Below are 27,077 nucleotides of genomic sequence, written 5' to 3'. Positions count from 1 at the left end.
TCCATATTGTGCATATGAGGTGTTGTCGGTATGAATTCACTTCTCTTATAGTTTTGAGACAAGCCTAAGCTTTCATATACTTATTCAGTCCAATAGACAACTGAAGAGGTCATTAACTTGCAACAGGGTTCATCATTCTAATGAAATATAGATCACATATCATTATAAAATGGACTTTCAAAGTATGCTATTAAATTATGATCTCCAGTCATAACACCAAGTAATGAAACCCAAACTAAAACAATGACTACACTGTACACATATTTATTTGTAAAACACGTTTCTAGAAAAACGGATTAAAAAAAGAATTGTACAAGTACACTTGATTCTCAGACATAAATAGTGGCAAACTTCACGTGTCGTTGTGTAATAAAAAGCTAATGCCTTCTCCGTCTCTCACCACAGGAGAAACTCTGAGGTCATAGGAAGGACCCTGAGTTCTACCTGACCTGATCGGAAACAACTCCAGGCCCTAGTCATAGGTTAGAGTTCATAAAGTATTCATGTGTTCAACGCTCAAAGGAAGTAGTGAGGGTTTCCGATTTCCGAGCTGCCTTGACGGTGTAGAGTTGTCAGTCGTACTCCAAAATCTCTTCCAACTGGACAATACTTTCCTGCAGATGGAAAATGGGAGATGTGGAATTAGAAATTGAGGAACAATCAGCACCAGATGCCTGCTGTGGTCAGTACCTTCTTCTGCCTTCTGGTGGTTGTGTTTGGAAACAACCTTTAAAACTTTAGAATAGACAGGGGTCGCCAACGTCAACATTTTAATTTGTTTAAAAAATGTAAGCTAACAATGTCACAATCGATGCGCACGCTTCAAATGGGGCAGAAGTCTGGGTGTTGTTGCGATTCTGGATGACCAGAAGGCTAGCAAAAATGACAGGAAGATGCCATGTGGGGAATTGTAGGTGGCTCGTTTCAGCTAGTTTTATCTTGCTCTTGATACCATGTCCTGTTTTGAGGTGTTTTGACTGTTGAAGTCGGAGGTTTACAAACACTTAGGTTGGAGCCATTAAAACTCGTTTTTCAACCACTCCACAAATGTTACCAAACTATAGCTTTGGCAAGTCGGTTAGGACATCTACTTTGTGCAATTTTTCCAACAATTGTTTACAGACAGATTATTTCACTTATAATTCACTGTATCACAATTCCAGTGGGTCAGAAGTACACTAAGTTGACTGTGCCTTTAAACAGCTTGGAAAATTCCAGAAAATGATGTCATGGCTTTAGGAGCTTCTGATAGGCTAATTGACATCATTTGAGTCAATTGGAGGTGTACCTGTTGATGTATTTCAAGGCCTACCTTCAAACTCAGTGCCTCTTTGCTTGACATCATGGGAAAATCAAAGGAAATCAGCAAAGACCTCAGAAAAAAAATTGTAGACCTCCACAAGTCTGGTTCATCCTTGGGAGCAATTTCCAAACGCCTGAAGGTACCACGTTCATCTGTACAAACAATATTACGCAAGTATAAATAAACACCATGGGACCACGCAGCCGTCATACCGCTCAGGAAGGAGAAGTGTTCTGTCTCCTAGAGATGAAGTACTTTGGTGCGAAAAGTGCAAATCAATCCCAGAACAACAGCAAAGGACCTTGTGAAGATGCTGGAGGAAACAGGTACAAAAGTATCTATATCCACAGTAAAACAAGTCCTATTTCGACATAACCTGAAAGGCCGCTCAGCAAGGAAGAAGCCACTGCTACAAAACCGCCATAAAAAAGCCAGACTAAGGTTTGCAACTGCACATGGGGACAAAGACCGTCCTTTTTGGAGAAATGTCCTCTGGTCTGATGAAACAGAAATAGAACTGTTTGGCCATAATGACCATCGTTATGGAGGAAAAAGGGGGTGGCTTGCAAGCCGAAGAACACCATCTCAACCGTGAAGCACGGGGGTGGCAGCATCATGCTGTGGGGGTGCTTTGCTGCAGGAGGGACTGGTGCACTTCACAAAATAGATGGCATCATGAGGAAGGAAAATTATGTGGATATATTGAAGAAACATCTCAAGACATCAGTCAGGAAGTTAAAGCTTGGTCGCAAATGGGTCTTCCAAATGGACAATGACCCCAAGCATACTTCCAAAGTTGTGGCAAAATGGCTTAAGGACAACAAAGTCAAGGTATTGGAGTGGCCATCACAAAGCCCTGACCTCAATCCTATAGAAAATGTGTAGGCAGAACTGAAAAAGCGTGTGCGGCCTACAAACCTGACTCAGTTACACCAGCTCTGTCAGGAGGAATGGGCCAAAATTCACACAACTTATTGTGGGAAGCTTGTGGAAGGCTACCCGAAACGTTTGACCCAAGTTAAACAATTTAAAGGCAATGCTACCAAATACTAATTGAGTGTATGTAAACTTCTGACCCACTGGGAATGTGATGAAATAAATAAAAGCTGAAATAAATCATTCTCTCTACTATTATTCGGACATTTCACATTCGTAAAATAAAGTGGTGATCCTAACTGACATAAGATAGGGCATTTTTACTAGTATTAAATGTCAGGAATTGTGAAAAACTGAGTTGAAATGTATTTGGCTAAGGTGTATGTAAACTTCCGACTTCAACTGTATATGCTAATATGGCCAGAATTCGCTAGCTAGCTAACCAACAACACAAAAAGTTCTCATTGTGCTACTTTATTTATGTTTTCAATAAACATTGGAGATGAAATAGTTTACATGTCAACAATCTAAACGAACCCAGTCTGTTTTGCCCCATTGTTGCGCACGTGTCGGTTTTGTTGCTAAACAACCAACCAGTCTATACAACCAAACAGGTTACTCTTATCAAATACATGTATATATTCTTGACATATTTAGCTGTTTAGGATAAATGGAAAACAACAAAAAAGCTACGCTAAATCTGTATTAAAAGTTAGGGCTAACTTGCATTTTGCAAAAAGGATTTAGAGATGAATAGAGAGAGTTCTGATAAGGACAGGGCAGTTGGAGCAAACACTCACTCACCCATCCTCCATGGCTCTTCACCCAGGGGGCAAAGTTCTCCATATAGCGCTCTGCATAGCCCTGCATGCGCTGCGTCCCTGTCGCCGTGACAACACGCCGCGACACCTCCATGGTGACGGCCACTCGTCTCAACGTGGGGCTGCTGGCGGGCGGCGGCAGAGGTGAGGGCGTGGACTGTTCTTGGCTGGCGAAGGTGTCCAGGAGCTTGGCAAAGGACGGGTATGATAGACGGGTCAGCGTGGAGCGCAGGAAGGGGTCCGACTGGATCTGTGTGGGGGGGGGGGGGGGGGGGGGGGGTATGTAGGAGCACACCATACGAGGGTATGTAGTTAGTAAAAGTGAATGTACTGAGTAAAGGTGTATGTAGCTAAAGGTGTGTGTAGTTAGTAACGGCGTAGGTAGTAAAAAGTGTATGTAGTTATTAAGGGTGTACAGTTGTGGTCAAAAGTTTTGAGAATGACACAAATATTAATTTTCACAAAGTCTGCTGCCTCAGTTTTTATGATGTCAATTTGCATATACTCCAGAATGTTATGAAGAGTGATCAGATGAATTGCAAAGTCCCTCTTTGCCATGAAATTTAACTTAATCCCCAAAAAACATTTCCACTGCATTTCAGCCCTGCCACAAAAAGACCAGCTGACATCATGTCAGTGATTCTCTCTTTAACACAGGTGAGAGTGTTGACGAGGACAAGGCTGGAGATCACTCTGTCATGCTGATTGAGTTAGAATAACAGACTGGAAGCTTTAAAAGGAGGGTGGTGCTTGAAATCATTGTTCTTCCTCTGTTAACCCTGGTTACCTGCAAGGAAACATGTGCCGTCATCATTGCTTTGCACAAAAAGGCCTTCACAGGCAAGGATATTGCTGCTAGTAAGATTGCACCTAAATCAACCATTTATCAGATCACCAAGAACTTCAAGGAGAGAGGTTCAATTGTTGTGAAGAAGGCGTCAGGGCGCCCAAGAAAGTCCAGCAAGCGCCAGGACCATCTCCTAAAGTCAGCTGCTGGATCAGGGCACCACCAGTGCAGAACATGCTCAGGAATGGCAACAGGCAGGTGTGAGTGCATCTGCACGCACAGTGAGGCGAATACTTTTGGAGGATGTCCTGGTGTCAAGAAAGGCAGCGAGGAAGCCACTTTTCTCCAGGAAAAACATCAGGGACAGACTGATATTCTGCAAAAGGTACAGGGATTGGACTGCTGAGGACTGGGGTAAAGTCATTTTCTCTGATGAATCCCCTTTCCGATTGTTTGGGGCATCCGGAAAAAAGCTTGTCCGGAGAAGACAAAGTGAGCGCTACCATCAGTCCTGTGTCATGCCAACAGTAAAGCATCCTGAGACCATTCATGTGTGGGGTTGTTTCTCAGCCAAGGGAGTGGGCTCACTCACAATTTTGCCTAAGAACACAGCCATGAATAAAGAATGGTACCAACATATCCTCCGAGAGCAACTTCTCCCAACCATCCAAGAACAGTTTGGTGACGAACAATGCCTTTTCCAGCATGATGGAGCACCTTGCCATAAGGCAAAAGTGATAACTAAGTGGCTCAGGGAACAAAACATCGACATTTTGGGTCCATGGCCAGGAAACTCCCCAGACCTTAATCCCATTGAGAACTTGTGGTCGATCCTCAAGAGGCGGGTGGACAAACAAAAACCCACAAATTCTGACAAACTCCAAGCATTGATTATGCAAGAATGGGCTGCCATCAGTCAGGATGTGGCCCAGAAGTTAATTGACAGCATGCCAGGGCGGATTGCAGAGGTCTTGAAAAAGAAGGGTCAACACTGCAAATATTGACTCTTTGCATAAACTTAATGTAATTGTCAATAAAAGCCTTTGACACTTATGGAACACTTGTAATTATACTTCAGTATACCATAGTAACATATGATGAAAATATCTAAAAACACTGAAGCAGCAAACTTTGTGAAAACCAATACTTGTGTCATTCTCAATACTTTTGACCACGACTGTAGGTAGTTAGTAACAGTGTAGGTAGTAAAGGTGTATGTAGTTAGTAAATGCAGTGTCAGGTGATCTAGATCTAGCGCTACACCAGAAGCCTTACCTTATAGTTGATGGCGTCCCCTTCCATAGACAGTACCTGGACCAGCTGGCGCACCATTTCTTCTTTGTCAGGTTCTGAGGACAGGAGTGATGGATAGATCGGTAAAAAATAAATTTGGACATAAAGCAGCATAGCATGTGTGTGTGTTTCCACTCACCAGGGGGAGGTTTGACCGGGGTGGTAGCAGGGCTGGGCCGTGGACTGGACCTTTGGGGTCTCTTCATACTGTGGGACCGCTGAGCAATCCTGTCCAGAGTCTCAGCCACCTCCTCATAGAACTCAGGAGGGTGTGCTACAGAGAGGGATGGGAGGAGAGAACAGTATGAGCATATAGCATGGGCCTCCAACTCTGGTCCTGGAGAGCTACTGGATGTTGCAGGCTTTAATTCCAGCTTTTGTTCCAAGGCTCTTCAAATCAATTTATATTTGCCACATGCACCGAATACAACTGGTGTAGACCTTACAGTGAAATGCTTACTTACAAGCCCTTAACCAACAATGCAGTTTTAAGTTAAAAAAAAAATAGATAAGTAAAAAAAATCAAAATCAAATAATGAAAGAGCAGCAGTAAAATAAAATAATAGTAGGGAGGCTATATAATAGGGGGAACCGGTACATAGTCAATGTGCGGGAGCACCGGTTAGTCGAGGCAATATGTACATGTGGGTAGAGTTAAAGTGACTAAGAATTGATAATAAACATAAATGTGCATCCTGTAGCACTAACTCCAAAAAGTTTTGGGACACTGTAAAGTCCATGGAGAATAAGAGCACCTCCTCCCAGCTGCCCACTGCACTGATGCTAAGAAACACTATCACCACCGATAAATCTACAATAATCGAGAATTTCAACAAGCATTTTGCTACGGCTGGCCATGCTTTCCACCTGGCTACCACTACCCCGGCCACCAGCTCTGCACCCTCCGCTGCAACTTGCCCATGCCCCCCCCGCTTCTCCTTCACACAAATTCAGACAGCTGATGTTCTGAAAGAGCTGCAAAATCTGGACCCTACAAATCATCTGGGCTAGACAATCTGGACCCTTTCTTTTTAAAACTAGCAGCCGAAATTGTCGCAACCCCTATTACTAGCCTGTTCAACTTCTCTTTCGTAACGTCTGAGATCCCCAGAGATTGGAAAGCTGCCGCGGTCATCCCCCTCTTCAAAGGGGGTGACACTCTAGATCCAAACTGTTACAGACCTATATCCATCCTGCCCTGCCTTTCGAAAGTTTTTGAAAGCCCAGTTAACAAACAGATCACCGACCATTTCGAATCCCACCGTACCTTCTCCGCTATGCAATCCGGTTTCCGAGCTGGTCATGGGTGCACCTCAGCCACGCTCAAGGTCCTAAACGATATTATAACCGCGATCGATAATAGACAGTACTGCGCAGCCGTCTTCATCGACCTGGCCAAGGCTTTCGACTCTGTCAACCACCGCATTCTTATTGGCAGACTAAATAGCCTTGGTTTCTCAAATGACTGCCTCGCCTGGTTCACCAACTACTTCTCAGATAGAGTTCAATGTGTCAAATCGGAGGGCCTGTTGTCTGGACCTATGGCAGTCTCTATGTGGGTGCCACAGGGTTCAATTCTCGGGCCGACTCTATTCTCTGTGTATATCAATGATGTCGCTCTTGCTGCTGGTGACTCTGATCCACAGACGACACCATTTTGTATACATCTGGCCCTTCATTGGACACTGTTAACAAACCTCCAAACGAGCTTCAATGCCATACAGCACTCCTTCAGTAGCCTCCAACTGCTCTTAAACACTAGTAAAACTATATGCATGCTCTTCAATCGAATGCTGCTGGCACCCGCCCACCCGACTAGATTCACTACTCTCGACGGGTCTGACCTAGAGTATGTGGACAACTACAAATACCTAGGTGTCTGGTTAGACTGTAAACTCTCCTTCTAGACTCACAATAAGCCTCTCCAATCCAAAGTTAAATCTAGAAATCGGCTTCCTATGTCGCAACAAAGCCTCCTTCACTCACGCTGCCAAACATGCCCTCGTAAAACTGACTATCCTACCGATCCTTGACTTCGGCGATGTCATTTACAAAATAGCCTCCAACACTCTACTCAGCAAATTGGATGTAGTCTATCACAGTGCCATCCGTTTTGTCACCAAAGCCCCATATACTACCCACCACTGTGACCTGTACGCTCTTGTTGGCTGGTCCGCACTAATGATGGGAAGTTCGGCTCTTTTCTGAGAGCCGGCTCTTTTGACTCGGCTCCCAAAGAAGAGCCGGCTCTTTCGACTCCCGAACGGCTCTTTATTTAGGATCTTTTGTAGCCTATATTTTACCTTAACTTTGAAAAAAAATCATGGTTTATGTGTTGAAAACCCTTTTGCTTTCAGTGTTTTTATGAGAGACCTTATAATGCCTAATTCTGTGCATTTATTCTGTGACAAAACCACTCTTACATTTGTTTATTTCAATTAAACTTTTTTATTGCACAAATTAACAATAAACTTCAAACAAATCCACAGAACAGAATCAAAACCAGAACCAAACTCCAGCAAACAGCATTAGTCCTCAGGGCAGGTTGGCATTCAGGAAGATCAGATGCCTCAGCTTGGATGGGCTGATAGGCCTGATACGATTTCGCCTCTCCGTGAGTATCTGCCCTGTTTTGGAGAAGATTCTCTCAGAAGGAACTGATGTGGCAACAATACATAGTCTCCCCTCCATCACCTTCACCAGGAGTGGAAAGACTGAGGCCTTGGCCTGCCACCAGCTCAGTGGGTCTTCTGCTCTCTGGATGAGGGGCTCCTCAAGGTAGCTCCTCACCTCCATTATAGCATCAGCTGTCGGATTTCTCCTTGAAGCATCTCCTGTAGCTCTGTCATCAAAAAGCCTCCAAACAGCAGAGGTTTGCTGCTCCTCCTCCACTTGGCCCTGTAATGGTGGAGCTGGCTGGCTGCTGGGGGTGCATTTTGCTGCTGCTGCTGCACTAATCCTCTGAAGAGCTTCATCAACAGCTCTACGATCACTGAAGGCAAGTTTTTTAAACCTTGGATCCAATAAGGTAGTTTCTGAAAGGACAGTGTTGTACTCCATCCGCAGAAATTTGCGGTCCATGGCTGAACAAAGAGCTGCAACTAATTCCTTCACTTTCTGCACAGTTACTGTCCATTGGTTCTCGGCTGTCACCAGCTGCAGACCTTTGCAAAGCAGGAGCATTTTCGAGGCTGTGACATAGCTGAAGGAGAGAAAACAGCAACTTTTAGAATTTAGTTTTTTAAAAGTATGTGGCATATTATACGTGATGCATTATACTGTATGTGTTGTGTTTGCAATGTATAATAGTGACTGAATAGTAGTAGAGAAAACAATGCTTCAATGGTTCTAGGTACCTGTCTGCACTTATCTCCACAGTCACCTCCTGGAATGGTTGCAGGACGGCGCAGACCTCTTTCACCAGCTCCCATTCCTCTTGGCTTAATGGCTCAATAGATGCGTTGATGAGGGCCAGGGTGGAGATGATGGCATCTTTTATTTCAAGCATTCGTTTCAACATATCAAATGTTGAGTTCCACCTGGTGGCACACTCTTGTTTGGGCCTCAGTTCAGGAATCCCCATTTGGCGCTGTGTGGACTTTAGCTTCTGTGCTGCTACTGTGCTTTTGTGGAAAAACTCCACAACAGCCTTCACCTTATCCACGGTTGTTTTGATCACCTTCAGAGCATCTCTAACCACCAGGTTTAGTGTATGCGCCAGACATGGGTGATGGGTCCACTTCAAAACTTTTATGGCTTTGGTGATGTTTGCAGCATTATCACTCACACAGCACACCACTTTGTCCTCTACTTGCCACTCTTTTGCCACTCTTAGTAGCTCCACTGCCAAGTTTTCTGCAGTGTGTCTGTCGGTGAACTCGAAGCAGTCCAGAAGGCAAGATGTCATCTTGTAATCTTCAATAAAGTGGCAAGTGACAGACATGAAAGAGCAGGTTGTTCTGGAGGTCCAGCAGTCAGTTGTCAGGCAAACTGATGGAGCTTTTGTCACCCTTTCTTGCCATAATGCACGTTCTGTGTCATATAGTTTTGGGATCATTGTTTGGGAAAGTGTTTTTCTACTGGGTAGAGTGTATGTGGGATTTAGGGCTTTGACAAAGTTTTTCATTCCTTTGTCCTCCACAATGGAAAAGGGTTGAAAATCAGAAGCTACCATTTTAGCCAACTCATCATCAATACTGTGCTGTTTGGCTGGGGTCATCAGTTTAGGTAAAAACTGACTTATTTTGCTTTGAGTTGCAGTAGGAGAGGTTATACTTGCACGCATGGGGATGGCAGTAGACGTTACAGCAGCTGTTGTTCTGGTATGAGACACACCAGGATCAGTAGATGGTGAGCTGGCTTGCCCTCTCTCCTCTAACTGCACTGTAGGATGGACAGTTCTTGTATGTCTATGCAGGTTTGTGGTGGAACCTGCTCTTATAGTGACCTTCGTTTTGCAGTGAAGGCACTCTGCTTTCTTGTTCCCAATATCTTTAAACTGCAGCCAGATGCTGCTTCGCTTTCTAGTGTCACTCATAGTTAAACGACACGACAATGCAAGACGCACACACGCTCCTCAGTCCGCTCTGTCTCTCTCTTCACTTGCAGTGGAGTCAAGTGGTGTGTCTGCCCCGCCCCCTCTCTGTTTACACATCCTTAATTCTCACGTGAATGCCGCATGCTGGTCGCCATGCTGGCCAATCATAACAGACCTCTGTGAAAGTGAAACCTAAGCAGCGAATGGGCAAAAAACTGGGAGCCGGCTCTCACTCGATGCGAGCCGGCTCTTCTGATTCACTACAAAGAGCCGGCTCTCAGAGCCGATGCTTGTGCGCATGACCCATCACTAGTCCGCACTACATATTCGTCGCCAAACCCACTGGCTCCAGGCCATCTATAAATCACTGCTAGGCAAATCCCGCCTTATCTTAGCTCATTGGTCACCATTGCAACACCCACCAGTAGTATGCGCTCCAGGTATTTCTCACTGGTCATCCCCAAAGCCAACACCTCCTTTGGCCGCCATTCCTTCCAGTTCTCTGCTGCCAATGACTGGAACGAATTGTAAAAATCTCTGAAGCTGGAGACTCTTATCTCCCTCACTAACTTTAAGCATCAGTTGTCAGAGCAGCTTACCGATCACTGCACCTGTACACAGCCCATCTGAAATTAGCCCACCCAACTACCTCATCCCCATATTGTTATTTATTTTGCTCATTTGCACCCCAGTATCTCTATTTGCACATAATCTCTTGCACATTTATCATTCCAGTGTTAATACTAATTGTAATTATTTTGCACTATGGCCTATTCATTGCCTTACCTCCATAACTTGCTACATTTGAACACACTGTATACATATTTTCTGTTGTATTTTTGACTTATGTTTTGTTTTACCCCATATGTAACTCTGTGTTGTTTTTTATCGCACTGCTTTGCTTTATCTTGGCCAGGTCGCAGTTGTAAATGAGAACTTGTTCTCAACTGGCTTACCTGGTTAAATAAAGGTTAAATAAATAAATAAATAAATAAATAAATAAAGCAGCAGCGTAAAAAGAGGGGGTGGGGTGGACAATGCTAATAGTCTGGGTAGCCATGATTAGCTGTTCAGCAGTCTTATGGCTTGGGGGTAGAAGCTGTTAAGAAGCCTTTTGGACCTAGACTTGGCGCTCCGGTACTGCTTGCCGTGCGATAGCAGAGAGAACAGTCTATGACTAGGGTGGCTGGAGTATTTGACAATTTTCAGGGCCTTCCTTTGACACCGCCTGGTATAGAGGTCCTGGATGGCAGGAAGGTTGGCCCCAGTGATGTACTGGGCCGTACGCACTACCCTCTGTAGTGCCTTGCGGTCGGAGGCCGAGCAGTTGCCATACCAGGCGGTGATGCAACCAGTCAGGATGCTCTCAATGGTGCAGCTGTAGAACTTTGAGGATCTGAGGACCCATGCCAAATCTTTTCAGTCTCCTGAGGGGGAATAGGCTGTGTCGTGCCCTCTTCACGACCGTCTTGGTGTGTTTGGACCATGATAGTTTGTTGGTGATGTGGACACCAAGGAACTTGAAGCTCTCAACCTGTTCCACTACAGCCCCGTCGATGAGAATGGGGGCGTGCTCAGTCCTCTTTTCCCCCCCTGTAGTCCACAATCATCTCCTTTCTCTTCATCACGTTGAGGGAAAGGTTGTTATCCTGGCACCACACGACCAGGTCTCTGACCTCCTCCCGTTGTCGGTGATCAGGCCTACCACTGTTGTGTCGTGGGAAAACTTAATGATGGTGTTGGAGTCGTGCCTTGCCATGAAGTCATGGGTGAACAGGGAGTACAGGAGGGGACTGAGCACACACCCCTGAGGGGCCCCCGTGTTGAGGATCAGCGTGGCAGATGTGTTACCTACCCTTACCACCTGGGGGCGGCCCGTCAGGAAGTCCAGGATCCAGTTGCAGAGGGAGGTGTTTAGTCCCAGGGTCCTTAGCTTAGTGATGAGCTTTGAGGTAACTATGGTGTTGAACGCTGAGCTGTAGTCAATCTCACGTACGTGTTCCTCTTGTCCAGGTGGGAAAAGGCAGTGTGGAGTGCAACAGAGATTGCAACATCTGTGGATCTGTTGGGGCAGTATGCAAATTCGAGTGGGTCTAGGGTTTCTGGGATAATGGTGTTGATGTGAGCCATGACCAGCCTTTCAATGCACTTCATGGCTATAGACGTGAGTCCTACGGGTCGGTAGTCATTTAGGCAGGTTATCCTAGTGTTCTTGGGCACAGGGACTATGGTGGTCTGCTTGAAACATGTTGGTATTACAGACTCAGTCAGGGACATGTTGAAAATGTCAGTGAAGACACTTGCCAGTTGGTGAGCGCATGCTCGGAGTACGCGTCCTGGTAATCCGTCTGGCCCTGCGGCCTTGTGAATGTTGACCTGCTTAAAAGTCTTACTCACATCGGCTACGGAGAGCGTGATCACATAGTCATCCGGAACAGCTGATGCTCTCATGCATGCTTCAGTGTTGCTTGCCTCGAAGCGAGCATAGAAGTGATTTAGCTCGTCTGGTAGGCTCGTGTCACTGGGCAGCTTGCAGCTGTGCTTCCCTTTGTAGTCTGTAGTAGTTTGCAAGCCCTGCTCAAACAATATTGCTCAAAAAATATGGCCACTATGAGCCAATGAGCTTGCATTAAATGTTTTTTCCCATCCAACAGTGCCACAATGTGGCCAAACTCAACCATACTTAAAAAAAAGTTAGATAGTCTCATATCCTTCAGAAAGTATTCGGACCCGTTGACTTTTTCCACATTTTGTTACGTTACAGCCTTATTCTAAAATGGATTAAATTGTTTTATTTTCCCCTCTTCAATCTACACACAATACACCATAATGAAATATCACATTTACATTAGTATTCAGACCCTTTACTCAGTACATTGTTGAAGCACCTTTGGCAGCAATTACAGCCTCGAGTCTTCTTGGGTATGATTTGGGGAGTTTCTCTCATTCTTCTCTTAAGATCCTCTCAAGCTCTGTCACTTTGGATGGGGAGTGTCGCTGCACAGCTATTTTCAGGTCTCTCCAGAGATGTTCGATCAGGTTCGAGTTAGGGCTCTGGCTGGGCCACTCAAGGACATTCAGAGACGTGTCCCGAAGCCACTCCTGCATCGTCTTGGCTGTGCTTAGGGTTGTTGTCCTGTTGGAAGGTGAACCTTCGCCCCAGTCTGAGGTTCTGAGCACTCTGGATCAGGTTTTCATCAAGGATCTCTCTGTACTTTGCTCTGTTCATCTTTCCCTCGATCCTGAAGTCTCCCAGTCCCTGTCGCTGAAAAACATCCCCCACAGCATGACGCTTCCGCCACCACCATGCTTCATCGTAGGGCTGGTGCCAGGTTTCCTCCAGACATGACACTTGGCATTCAGGCCAAAGAGTTCAATCTTGGTTTCATCAGACCAGAGAATCTTGCCTTAAGGTAAACTCCAAACGGGCTGTCTTGCGCCTTTTACTGAGGAGTGGCTTCCATCTGGCCACTCTACCATAAAGGCCTAATTGGTGGAGTGCTGCAGAGATGGTTGTCCTTCTGGAAGATTCTCCCATCTTCACAGAGAAACTCTGAAGCCATGTCAGAGTGACCATCGGGTTCTAGGTCACCTCTCTGACCAAGGCCCTTCTCCCCCGATTGCTCAGTTTGGCCGGGAGGCCAGTTCTAGGAAGAGTCTTGGTGGTTCCAAACTTCTTCCATTTAAGAATGATGGAAGCCACTGTGTTCTTCGGGACCTTTAATGCTGCAGAAATGTTTTGGTTCCCTTGCCCAGATCTGTGCCTCGACACAATCCTGTCGTGGAAAAAGTCAAGGGGTCTGAATACTTTCCGAACGCAGAGAAATAGGGTTTCACCCAGCTTTGCTGCTTGAACCCGTAATAATAATAAGTATAGCTGCAAATAGCAATGCCGGGGTTCAGGTTGTACTGTGCTGTCCACTGTGCCCCTTGAATGAGCTACCTCTGTACTAATTACCAGGCTTGCCCAATATCAGAACTCAATTTTGCACAGATGTGCTTTTGATGTATTTTGGACAATTTTGAATGATGTTGACTACTTTAAACGTCTACTTCTCCAGAACCGCTAGGTACCAAATTTGGTCTATGTACCCATGTCTTCATCCGCTATATTTTTTAGGACTACAGCTCAAACAATATGGCCACTATGAGCCAATGGACTTCGCTGATATTTGAGGAAAACATTAATTGCTGCTGACCGTTCTGTTCCAAAATGCTTACTGGGAGAAAGGACTGGCGCCACGGGTACTGGCACTATGCCGAAGGTCAGCGTGGATGGCCTCTGAAGACGCGTCTCATCCTTGTCTTTATCCTTTTCTGGCTTCTTTTTTATGCTGAAGAAAGAGGAGATCTGGCTCTTCAAATTCTTTTTCTTTGCCTTTTTCTGATGTTTCGTCTCATTTCCTTCTTCATCTGACGTGGAGGGGCACCCAACGTCTTCCTGAGGTAATAGTAACAATGATGGATAATGTTAGCAATATTTATATATACACATATCATATACACTACCGTTCAAAAGTTTGGGGTCACTTAGAAATGTCATTGTTTTCAAAAGAAAAGCAATTTTTTTGTCCATTAAAATAACATCAAATTGATCAGAAACAGTGTAGACATTGTTAATGTTGTAAATGGCTATTGTAGCTGGAAGCGGCTGATTTTTTATGGAATATCTACATTAGGCGTATAGAGGCCCATTATCAGCAACCATCAGTCCTGTGTTCCAATGGCACGTTGTGTTTGCTAATCCAAGTTTATCATTTTAAAAGGCTAATTGATCATTAGAAAACCCTTTTGCAATTATGTTAGCACAGCTGAAAACTGTTGTGCTGATTAAAGAAGCAATAAAACTGGCCTTCTTGAGACTCAGCAATTGTGGGTTCGATTACAGGCTCAAAATGGCCAGAAACAAATAACTTTCTTCTGAAACTCGTCAGTCTATTCTTGTTCTGAGAAATGAAGGCTATTCCATGCGAGAAATTGCCAAGAAACCGAAGATCTCGTACAACGTTGTGTACTACTCCCTTCACAGAACAGCGCAAACTGTCTCTAACCAGAATAGAAAGAGGAGTGGGAGGCCCCGGTGCACAACTGAGCAAGAGGACAAATACATTAGAGTGTCTAGTTTGAGAAACAGACGCCTCACTGGTCCGCAACTGGCAGCTTCATTAAATAGTACCCGCAAAACACCAGTCTCAACGTCAACAGTGAAGAGGCGACTCCAGGATGCTGACCTTCTAGGCAGAGTTGCAAAGAAAAAGCCATATCTCAGACTGGCCAATAAAAATAAAAGATTAAGATGGGCAAAAGAACACAGACACTGGACAGAGGAAGATTAGAAAAAGGTGTTATGGACAGACAAATCAAAGTTTGAGGTGTTTGTGAGACGCAGACCAAATGAAAAGATGCTGGAGGAGTGCTTGATGCCATCTGTCAAGCATGGTGGAGGCAATGTGATGGTCTGGGGGTGCTTTGGTGGTGGTAAAGTGGGAGATTTGTACAGGGTAAAAGGGATCTTGAAGAAGGAAGGCTATCACTCCATTTTGCAACGCCATGCCATTCCCTGTGGACGGCGCTTGATTGGAGCATATTTCCTCCTACAACAGGACAATGACCCAAAGCACAGCTCCAAACTATGCAAGAACTATTTAGGGAAGAAGCAGTCATCTGGTATTCTGCCTATAATGGAGTGGCCAGCAGTCACCGGATCTCAACCCTTTGAGCTGTTGTGGGAGCAGCTTGACCATATGGTACGTAAGAAGTGCCCATCAAGCCAATCCAACTTGTGGGAGGTGCTTCAGGAAGCATGGGGTGAAATCTCTTCAGATTACCTCAACAAATTGACAACTAGAATGCCAAAGGTCTGCAAGGCTGTAATTACTGCAAATGGAGGATTCTTTGACGAAAGCAAAGTTTGAAGGACACAATTATTATTTCAATTAAAAATCATTATTTCTAACCTTGTCACAATAACTACATTTCCTATGCATTTTTCTATATTTCCTATTCAAACTCATTTCATGTATGTTTTCATGGAAAACAAGGATATTTCTAAGTGACCCCAAAATTTTGAACGGTAGTGTACATATCATATACTGTATAACAACAGATAATCACAACTTTTTCCATATCACAACCACATTCCACAACTTATTACAATCCATAGATTTTTGCTAGAATTCATAGGAGCAGTTGTGCTCTAGGACCGATGTGGTCTTGTCTGGAATTTAAAACAGTAGCTAAATCGGTCACAGGTCTTACGTCTGACCTAAAACCCCACCAAACTCTTAAAATGGGCCTAAGGGCTTGGTGTGGGATTGGGACACCAACCAATTATGTGTCATGTAATTTTTTTGTACATATTTAATAATGTGTTGTGAATAACAACGTGAATCCATCTCACCTCAAGTTTGTCTCTGAAGAAGCCTGGCAGGCCTGGGTTGGTTCTGTTTGGTCTGCCATCCTTCTCCAAGGAGCCACCATTTTGTGTCTTGTCTGCATCGCTGCCTTTAGCTGAGCGACGGCGGGACAAGGTGGAGGGCCGCGGCTGCAGTCGTCTCTTTATGAGGTCCTTCAAGCCGTGTTTCTTCTCCTCCACTGAGCTGATCGCTTCATCCAGAGAGTCCCAGCCATTGTCCGGCCGCTTCCTCGACTCCTTTGCACTAGAAGGAAGAGACCGGGGAGAAGGATAAAAGAGGTAGGAGGGTTGGATTGATTGCAAAAAAAAGATTACCTTAAAAATAAAAGGTTAAAGAATATTGAGTGGTATAATTAAAACATACAACTGGGATGAGGTGGTGGCAGGGATGTGAGGTGATTGGGGTGACATAACAACCTGGATGAGAGGGGGTAGGCCTATGTGAGAGTTGTTACCTGTACTTGTTGTGGTCTTTGTAGCTTCCCCCCACCGTCCCAGGCCGCTCGGCCGAAGGATTGGAGAGAGCGCTACGGAGGAAAGCTTTCAGCACCAGACGAGTGTCTTCCTTGATCTCAACCAGAGAGATGGACGAGACAGAGGGGTTGGGAGACGTAGGGTTGAGCACATCACCTGACATCACTGAGAGAGAGATTTATTATTGGCATATACCTGAAATATTTTGTGTCTTAGTATGCAGTCTAGTAACTCCTACATGTGCTCAATAAACATTGGAGAATAAATAGTTTACATGTTGTCAACAATCTGTGCGAGCGTCGATTGTGTTGCTAATGGAACAGTCTTTTTTATTTATTTTATTTTGAATATGACAGTGACAAACACCATGGAACTAGGCTAATGCCATCGCACTCATAGGGAAGTGAAAGCTATGCCGCACACAAACACACGGCTGGAGAATCCAGTCTATCCACATTTCAATCATTCTAAACTCATTCTAAAGAGTTTGAACTTCCCCCTCACATCTCTGTCATTCATGCATGTAGTGCACACCACTGTCAAAACCACTGTCAACTTATCTCCTTCGGAGTGATGAAAAAGGATAAGAACCCATAGACTCACTCTCTGTTCTCTGCCAGCTACTGTAAAACATACTGCATTTAAGATGATTGGCCACTCTTTAAGGGCCGCAGAGTGAGCAGCGATGCTCCTCTGGGTGTAAACTCTGAATTTGGAAACTAGTATGCTCCCGACTAAAATGGACCCCACTTTTACTGCGACACAACATACAGGAAATTGTGTACTGTGCAATATGTATGTCCAATATGAAAAACAGATTGGATTTAAGCTGATAGGCTACTCTTTAAGGCCAGGCACCACACCCTAGTTGGATATTTTTTCCCCTTCATCATATCACAAATCAACTTTAACCAGTTGAATGTGGACACAAATAGAACACTAAACAAAAGGTTCTGTAGAGCACATTCACGGCAGACGACAAAGGGAATACACACACCAAACCCCCGGCCAGAGAGCACAGCGGGAGGGCCAGAAGCGTCCAAGCAGGAACCCTTCTCCCTTTGCTTTCATTCACACCTCCCATCTACTTCAAAGCTTCTCCTATCAACACCTTCTTCCCTGGGGGCTTCCGATTTGAGATCGGATACCTGCACCGTCGTCCTCTGTTCTGTCTCCCTCTCTGATGGCTTCTATCTCGGGTTCAGATCCTCAGAGCTCCCACCCTTATCAGACCGTGAGGCTGTCTGAGACTCCGGCCCATTCAGCATCCACAATGGATACTACACAGCTGGCTCGGGTCCATCGGGCCCCACCGCCCTTCGGTCCTCAAGGGGTGTGCAAAACCTCTCGAGGCGAAAGAACGGCCGGACCTCCTCAGCCATTGCACCAGCTGTCGTCATTGGCAGTTCTATGGAAAGAAACATCATGATTCCTGGGGCAAAAACCCTGTGCTATCCAGGAGCATGAGTACAGGAAATTACAAGGCTGCTTCTGACCGTTCTACGACAGATGCCGGGAGCTGACGATGTCGTAGTCCATGTGGGGTCAAACGATATTAGGAGGGTTAGCTCGGAACTTCTGAAAATTGATTTTAAAATAACTGATTCTAGCAATGAAAGATTCCAAAAAGCGGCCAATTATTTCAGGTCCGGTACCATCATTGGGCCGTGGGTGTGAAAGATTCAGCAGGCTATTGGCACACACATCTGTACCATGTATTGTGACATGGTACAGATCAAGAAATGCGAGGGAGAAGATCCATAATGGTACTACTTAGTGAATCCTCCACGCTTGCCAGAAAAACAATTTAAGAAATTAAGGTTTGTGCCTGATCCAACATTGACAGCAGACAGACGTGAGTACCAGAAATGTGATGATCTGTACAGCTTGGACACCACTGACAAGGATAGGCCTTCTCTTACAACAAATATAGAAAATGTAAAGAGGAGTGCTGCCATGGTCAGTGCAAAGGTGAGAGCGACCATCAACTGTGTTGAATGTGAGAAACCAAGGTGCTTGTATGCCAAAAGCAAGCTGTCTAAAGAACAGAAAGCAGTGCAACACATTCGGGATGAGAACACTTTTACATGTGGTTCAGAGCTTTTCCAAGAAGACAATCCATATCACGAGCAGATAGTTGCTTTCAAGGGGCTAACCTGTGGAATGCAAGTGGAAACGCAGTATTACTCAGCAATCACAGTGTCATTCCCAGATGTGTGTGTGTCCATTGTGGATGTCCAGATATTCTTGAGGGGGAAGAGGTGGTGAGGCTCAAACAACAATTCCAACATCTCAGGTCAATGTGCCCAGTGTGTATGCAAGAAGGAAAGCGGTTCATTACGAGAGCTCCAATAAATCTTTAAAAGAAATGAACACCCTAGAGACCAGAATAAAGCAGACAAAACAGACCGTGCTGTTGAACAGTAAAAAGCAGCAGGTGATTGTGCCATTGCCTCTGACCACAGAACATTGTCCCTCATTTTCATTTCCAGATGATTCTACATGTTGAATCGCCATTGTTTGTTGCCACCCAGTAGGTGATCTACTGCACACAGCCAACTTTAGTTATGGTGTCTTGTGAAGCTGAGATTTCTTAGAGATTTTTAAAAATCAGGAATAAAGTAACTGTCACAAGTTCTACTTCGCATTGTGTTTCATTTCTCATGGTTATAACAACATTGTAACATCTGCATTCTTTTTAAGAAAAATTGTGTAGGTTTTCGCATGGAATAATATAACTCTTGAAGCTCAAATTAGGCCTAGAGCCTACACAAGTGCCTAGGACAATGTGGTAAAGTACTGTTATTCCTTATCCACATAATATCTTTTATTTTATTTCTCGCTCGCTCATCTCACTTTTCAGGGGGGAAAATCCATTAAACAGTGAATAGATTTTGTCTGGCCTAAGTATGAAATGCTTGATAATGTATGTGATATCAACAGAGTGCATTCGGAAAGTATTCAGACCCCTTGACTTTTTCCACATTTTGTTACGCTACAGCCTTATTCTAAAATTGATTAAATTGTTTTTTCCCCCCCATCAATCTACACAAAATACCCCATAATGACAAAGCATAAACAGGTTGGTAGACATTTAATAAAAAAACTAAAGTAATCAGACCCTTTACCCAGTACATTGTTGAAGCACCTTTGGCAGAGATTACAGCTTCTAGTCTTCTTGGGTATGACGCTACAAGCTTGGCACACCTGTATTTGGGGAGTTTCTCCCATTCTTCTCTGCAGATCCTCTCAAGCTCTGTCAGGTTGGATGGGGAGGATTGCTGCACAGCTATTTTCAGCTCTCTCCAGAGACGTTCGATCGGGTTCAAGTCTGGGCTCTGGCTGGGCCACTCAAGGACATTGAGAAACTTGTCCCAAAGCCACTCCTGCGTTGTCTTGGCTGTGTGCTTAGGGTCGTTATCGTGTTGAAAGGGTAACCGTCGCCCCCAGTCTGAGGTCCTAAGCACTCTGTGGAGTAGGTTTTAATCAAGGATCTCTCTGTACTTTGCTCCGTTCAGCTTTCCCTCGATCCTGATTCGTCTCCCTGCCGCTGAAAAACATCCCCACAGCATGATGCTGCCAGGTTTCCTCCAGACGGGACGCTTGGCATTCAGGCAAAATAGTTCAATCTTGGTTTCATCAGACCAGAGAATCTTTTTTCTCATGGTCTGGGAGTCCTTTAGGTGCCTTTTGGCAAACTCCAAGCGGGCTGTCATGTGCCTTTTACTGAGGAGTGGCTTCCGTCTGGCCACTCTACCATAAAGGCCAGATTGGTGGAGTGCTGCAGAGATGGTTGTCCTTCTGGAAGGTTATCCGATCTCCACAGAGGAACTCTGGAGCTCTGTCAGAGTTCTTGGTCACCTCCCTGACCAAGGCCCTTCTCCCCCTATTGCTCAGTTTGGCCAGGCGGCCAGCTCTAGGAAGAGTCTTGGTGGTTCCAAACTTCTTCCATTTAAGAATGATGGAGGCCATTCTTAATGTTCTTGGGGACCTTCAATGCTGCAGACATTTTTTGGTATCCTTCCCCAGATCTGTGCCTTAACACAATTCCTTCGACCTCATGGCTAGGTTTTTGCTCTGACATGCACTATCAACTGTGGGACCTTATATAGACAGGTGTGCCCCTTTCCAAATAATGTCCAATCAATTGAATTTACCACAGGTGGACTCCAATCAAGTTGTAGAAACATCTCAAGGATGATCAATGAAAACAGGACGAACCTGAGTTCAATTTTGAGTCTCATAGCAAAGGGTCTGAATACTTACTGTATGTAAATAAGGTATCTGTTTTTTTATTTTGAATAAATTTGCAAACATTTTATTGGAAGGTCGGTTATCCTCCCACAATGTCACAATGGATGGCAGAAATGCCAAGTTATGTATCACTAGATTTGATTTATTTTCATAAGGTCTGGGTGCCTTATATGGAATAGCCTACTGTATGACAAAAGGGGTCTGTATTGAAAACATTAGATTTTTTTTAGTTGAGCACACACTAAACACCTGTTTGATTTGCACCTGTCTCAGTGGACTAATCCATTGAGGAGGCTGCGGGGATGCCACGGTCCAAGAATATGGGGATTGTTGCTCAGAGGCACGCCATTTTGTGGGTATTCGATGTTTCATAACTTCATTTTTTGCTATGTCTATCAATTACATACTGTACATCACCAGTAGTAGCCTACTGTTAATTCCCATAATTTATAATCTGCAATGTTTGTTCGTTATGGTTATTTCTGTTAATGCATTCAATATATTATTATTACAGTCATTTACCATTCATTCATTCTCATTGTCGGAGTGGACAAGTTTCTGTTTATTTCATTACATTTACGAGTTGTCAATTTATTCATCGTCTTTTGTTTGAAACGCTCCTGTCAATGTTGAGTAAGGACGCACACCTGATTACGCATATAGAAGTAGGACTAGTCTACCTGGCCTGCGCGCAAATGTAGGCCTATAAAATCTGCCCATTTGGGGATGTCTGATAGTATTTCTGATTGTCTTAACTCACCACCACTAATGAGCTGTGGAGCTTCTCAAAGTAATTTATCTTCACCTCAAACAGCAAGTAAATGAAGTCTGTTTTTAGAATCAATTTAGAATGACAATAGTTCCTCAAAGTATTTGAACAATATTTCTAGCGCTTTCCCTTTCGATAACCACTCGGCATGAAGGGGGAAAATGTAATGCTCTGATCCAGTGGAAACGTCATAAAAATACATGATTACTTCTTATCCTTTGCACAAATAGCCTACAGCGGTGTCACTGGCATGGGAAACTGAGGGCCCAGAATATTTTATACAATATTTCAAGTTTTTGGGGTGACCCAGTTGATAGTTGATACAATGTTTCAAGATCGTTGCAGACAGCCCATGCATAGCCAATGTGATTTATAGGATATTTATTTTTATCAAGATATTTTCTACCTGCAGGCTGCAATGTTTTTATGTAGGTTATTATTACATAGTTGGCAATGGCAATAAAAGTTACTTTTAGATTTGTATCATTTTCCTTTAGATTTAGACAGTGTATAATGTAGATTAACCACAGACAATGATTTTAAGATACAAAGACTATTATAAATTAAATGAAACTGTTCCACGAAAATGTGCATATGAAAATCATAACTGGCACGCAGATTGGTATAAATGGTAAGTTAAATTGGCACTCCAAATGGAAAAGGTTGCCAACCGCTGGTGTAGTCTATTATCGGCAACCAGTGGCGGCTCCTGAAAAAATTCTCAGGAGGGGCAATTTTTCTGATGATTTAGGTGACCTACACACATTTTAAAAAAGATATGTCCAGCAACAACATGAAGACAGGGGCAGCATATAAGTCAATACCAGAAGCATTTATTGACTGATCTGGGGAGATGGATTCCAGTTTCTGTGACAGATTATAAATAATCTCTGATGCCTTTGTTATATTAGCTTTTGGTTGAATGTACTGTCGTAGTAAATATATAATGTTATAGCTTGGTCTGACTAAAATCTTGTGCATATCCACCCTGTCCAAAGTCTCTACTTGGTCTCAGTTCTCCAGTAAACTTGTGATTATCAACAGTACACAACGGTAACAAACAATTGGGGGAACTCACGGGGCAGATAGTAAGGTCACAGTGACACAGAAAGCAGTTCAATGTCGGGGCTCGGGGGTACAGAGTCGCTCTCTTACCAGGATCGATTTTCCCTGTGACTGTCAGATCGAGGTCCGCTCCGACCAGGGTGAAGCCGGCCGGCTCCACTTCTCTGTCCGGGACTCTGTCATCCAGCCAAGTCTCCCAGCTGTATTGGATTCCGCTGCCAGCAACGTTTTCATTATTTAGTCCGTTCGTAGCGGGTATGTACACGATCAACAAGATCAGTCCAAAACCCACCACTCGAAATCCATGGTTGGCAGAATGTTTGTAAACTAAGTGTACAAATTAAAAACATAAAATAACGCCACTAAGTGTACAAATTAAAAACATAAAATAACGCCACACTGCAGGTCGCAAAGAGACGCTGCTAGCCGCTATTTGCTTAGTTACGTTCATGGTTACGTCACGTATGACGAAAGCGCGTAAGTGCAAGCCCACAGACACCCATAGAGAATGTATTGAAAGCTTTGAAATTTGAAAAAAATAGATTTTACATGACAGGCTATGAGAGACTTCTGGGCGATTTTCAACCTGACTGAAATCGGCCAAAAACGGGCGGGGCCATTTGAAGCACGACTTTAGCCTGATTTGACATTTAGTGGCAGTCAGATCAGATTACAACACTGATAACTACTGTTGCCGTGATATAATTGATTAGAAAAAAAATCCCTTCCTTTTCCCGTTTGGCAGTGCGTCGCCCATATCGCCCTATTGAACAGGCCGTCCCTGTCGGCAACTACAGGAGCAAAGGCCAGCAGCCGCTGGAGAAGGAGGGTCGGGAATAGTTTTTTTTCTTCTGGTTAGGCTATCTTGATCTCTGGCTCCCTCGAGTCATTTGTGTCTTCATTATTTAATCAAACAGCCTGCTTAAAGCATCAGACAAGTTCAGTACATACAGTTGATTTTATTAAAACATGGTGTGTCTATATACAGTGGGGGAAAAAAGTATTTAGTCAGCCACCAATTGTGCAAGTTCTGCCACTTAAAAAGATGAGAGAGGCCTGTAATTTTCATCATAGGTTCACGTCAACTATGACAGATAAAATGAGGAAAAAAAATCCAGAAAATCACATTGTAGGATTGTTAATGAATTTATTTGCAAATTATGGTGGAAAATAAGTATTTGGTCAATAACAAAAGTTTCTCAATACTTTGTTATATACCCTTTGTTGGCAATGACACAGGTCAAACGTTTTCTGTAAGTCTTCACAAGGTTTTCACACACTGTTGCTGGTATTTTGGCCATTCCTCCATGCAGATCTCCTCTAGAGCAATGATGTTTTGGGGCTGTCACTGGGCAACACGGACTTTCAACTCCCTCCAAAGATTTTCTATGGGGTTGAGATCTGGAGACCGGCTAGGCCACTCCAGGACCTTGAAATGCTTCTTACGAAGCCACTCCTTCGTTGCCCGGGCGGTGTGTTTGGGATCATTGTCATGCTGAAAGACCCAGCCACGTTTCATCTTCAATGCCCTTGCTGATGGAAGGAGGTTTTCACTCAAAATCTCACGATACATGGCCCCATTCATTCCTTCCTTTACACGGATCAGTCGTCCTGGTCCCTTTGCAGAAAAACAGCCCCAAAGCATGATGTTTCCACCCCCATGCTTCACAGTAGGTATGGTGTTCTTTGGATGCAACTGAGCATTCTTTGTCCTCCAAACACGACGAGTTGAGTTTTTACCAAAAAGTTCTATTTTGGTTTCATCTGACCATATGACATTCTCCCAATCCTCTTCTGGATCATTCAAATGCACTCTAGCAAACTTCAGACGGGCCTGGACATGTACTGGCTTAAGCAGGGGGACACGTCTTGCACTGCAGGATTTGAGTCCCTGGCGGCGTAGTGTGTTACTGATGGTAGTCTTTGTTACTTTGGTCCCAGCTCTCTGCAGGTCATTCACTAGGTCCCCCCGTGTGGTTCTGGGATTTTTGCCCACCGTTCTAGTGATCATTTTGACCCCACGGGGTGAGATCTTGCGTGGAGCCCCAGATCGAGGGAGATTATCAGTGGTCTTGTATGTCTTCCATTTCCTAATAATTGCTCCCACAGTTGATTTCTTCAAACCAAGCTGCTTACCTATTGCAGATTCCGTCTTCCCAGTCTGGTGCAGGTCTACAATTTTGTTTCTGGTGTCCTTTGACAGCTCTTTGGTCTTGGCCATAGTGGAGTTTGGAGTGTGACTGTTTGAGGTTGTGGACAGGTGTCTTTTATACTGATAACAAGTTCAAACAGGTGCCATTAATACAGGTAACGAGTGGAGGACAGAGGAGCCTCTTAAAGAAGAAGTTACAGGTCTGTGAGAGCCAGAAATCTTGCTTGTTTGTAGGTGACCAAATACTTATTTTCCACCATAATTTGCAAATAAATTCATTAAAAATCCTACAATGTGATTTTCTGGATTTTTTTTCTCTCAATTTGTCTGTCATAGTTGACGTGTACATATGATGAAAATTACAGGCCTCTCTCATATTTTTAAGTGGGAGAACTTGCACAATTGGTGGCTGACTAAATACTTTTTTCCCCCACTGTATGGAAAAATACACATTTAAAAAGAACTCGCTGTTGGCTGGGCACCCTGCCTGTGCCATTAAACCCCTACAACTCATCCAGAATGCCGCAGCCCGTCTGGTGTTCAACCTTCCCAAGTTCTCTCACGTCACCCCGCTCCTCTGCACACTCCACTGGCTTCCAGTTGAAGCTCGCATCTGCTACAAGACCATGGTGCTTGCCTACGGAGCTGTGAGGGAAACGGCACCTCCGTACCTTCAGGCTCTGATCAGTCCCTACACCCAAACGAGGGCATTGTGTTCATCCACCTCTGGCCTGCTGGCCCCCCTACCTCTGCGGAAGCACAGTTCCCACTCAGCCCAGTCAAAACTGTTCGCTGCTCTGGCACCCCAATGGTGGAACAAGCTCCCTCACGACGCCAGGACAGCGGAGACACTCACCACCTTCCGAGACACTTGAAACCCCACCTCTTTAAGGAATACCTGGGATAGGATAAAGTAATCCTTCTACCCCCCCTTACCCCACCCCCCCAAAAAAAACATATTGTAAAGTGGTTATCCCACTGGCTATAAGGTGAATGCACCAATTTGTAAGTCGCTCTGGATAAGAGCGTCTGCTAAATGACGTAAATGTAAACGTAAATGTAAAAAGAAGACACTACTCTTGGTGGACTAAGATTTGTTTTTGGTCGGGGACAGCCTTAGTAGAAATGCTGGAAATTAGCTTTAGATGCCCCAAAGAATTCTGAGGTAGGACCCCCTGCCAAGTTATGCCCCCCCCCCCCCCCCCCACACACACTTCTAAAACCAAAGTTGAGCCCCTGCTAATGGCTGTAGCAAATAATGCTTGTACTTAGTCCAACAACTTAATGCCAGCATCTTATCAGACAGATGTAATTAAAATCTGATCGAAACTGTCACCACGCCCTCTCCTTTCGTTGGTCGTGGCATTGCAAGAATCAGTTCAGGTAGTATATGTGGCATGAACGTTCACAAGGCTACACTTGACTTACTTTATCTTTTCAACAGGGATTTGAAAGAGGAAATCTGCACCTCTACATTGGTCATCGGCACAACACGAACACCCACTGATGTTTTAATGGCTGAACACCGGACCGAAACTCGATTTGCCCTGAAAATATGTCGTCACTTAATTCTTAATGTTACCTGTGGTGGTTCGGTCCTCACTGTTCCACGCCACGCCGAAGCGGAGTCCTCATAAACAAAGCAAAACTTCCCAGTAGAGTAATATTAACTTGTCTAAAATATACCTTTAAAAAAATTATAGCGCTAAGCATTCGTCTCCTCTCCACTCCCTCAACTTCAAGATAGCAACAGCAGGCTAACGTTAGCTAGCTAGCTATTGCTGTAAACTTGCGGTAAAGTTATATTAATTTGATACAAGACTTTAAGACATAGCTAGCTACGTGTTGTCATTTCGCAACCACGATTGTCAGTCCTTACTGACCGCTCTTCATATTCGTCTACTTCTTATCCAGTCTTGCTAGCTACTTTTGTAGGTCACGTTCAAGTCGACCGATCTTGACGGAATGAAACTCGAAGTTCCAGCTTTCCGCATATCCCAGCTGAGAAAAATTACGTCACAGTACAGTATAAAGAGATAGGCAGAAACTCCTTATCCAATAGAAATCCACGATCACACTTGAGCTGCGTTCAAATGCTAGTCCGAACTAGGAAAATCGGAAATGTCCAACATGCTAAAACCACAGATAGAACAATGAGACAGATATTTAACTGGACGTATAATTGTGAAGCATCCGCTTGGCGTTTCCACTCACTACCAAATATGGCAGTGAGAGGAAGCCCATTGGCCTGCAGTGTGAGAAAATGGAACGAGATGGCTTTTGGCCGACATTCTGCAAATGTTCTCATCAATGAAACATTTGATCTCAATT

The 27,077-nt window shown here is 44.3% G+C and overlaps 2 protein-coding genes across 4 annotated transcripts; both read right to left on the bottom strand.

Moving 5' to 3' along the window:
• Positions 1 to 248: 248 nt before the first annotated feature.
• Positions 249 to 26,749, bottom strand: LOC311143477 (uncharacterized protein). 3 transcript variants are annotated; one of them, XM_084179304.1, is made up of 9 exons: positions 26,329 to 26,720; positions 22,685 to 22,921; positions 16,488 to 16,671; positions 16,018 to 16,276; positions 13,839 to 14,058; positions 5,220 to 5,354; positions 5,063 to 5,136; positions 2,984 to 3,250; positions 249 to 614 (listed from the first exon to the last, which is right to left on the bottom strand). In XM_084179304.1, the coding sequence occupies exons 3-9, from the start codon at positions 16,667 to 16,669 to the stop codon at positions 573 to 575; spliced, it is 1,179 nt and encodes a 392-aa protein (XP_084035430.1). In that variant the 5' UTR covers positions 16,670 to 16,671; positions 22,685 to 22,921; positions 26,329 to 26,720; the 3' UTR covers positions 249 to 572. The 3 variants fall into 3 exon arrangements, with proteins under 3 accessions (XP_084035430.1, XP_084035429.1, XP_084035428.1); XM_084179303.1 differs by lacking the exon at positions 22,685 to 22,921 and having other exon boundaries at positions 26,329 to 26,749; XM_084179302.1 differs by lacking the exon at positions 26,329 to 26,720 and having other exon boundaries at positions 22,685 to 24,805.
• On the bottom strand, positions 7,516 to 10,260 carry LOC311143470 (E3 SUMO-protein ligase ZBED1-like). Its single transcript, XM_084179290.1, has 2 exons — positions 8,437 to 10,260; positions 7,516 to 8,282 (listed from the first exon to the last, which is right to left on the bottom strand). Exons 1-2 carry the CDS (start codon positions 9,615 to 9,617, stop codon positions 7,616 to 7,618), a joined length of 1,848 nt encoding a protein of 615 aa, XP_084035416.1. The 5' UTR covers positions 9,618 to 10,260; the 3' UTR covers positions 7,516 to 7,615.
• Positions 26,750 to 27,077: the final 328 nt, after the last annotated feature.

This window comes from Coregonus lavaretus, assembly GCF_964263955.1.
Source record: "Coregonus lavaretus genome assembly, chromosome: 2".
NCBI lineage: Eukaryota > Metazoa > Chordata > Actinopteri > Salmoniformes > Salmonidae > Coregonus > Coregonus lavaretus.
This window is presented reverse-complemented; position numbering and strand designations above follow the sequence as displayed.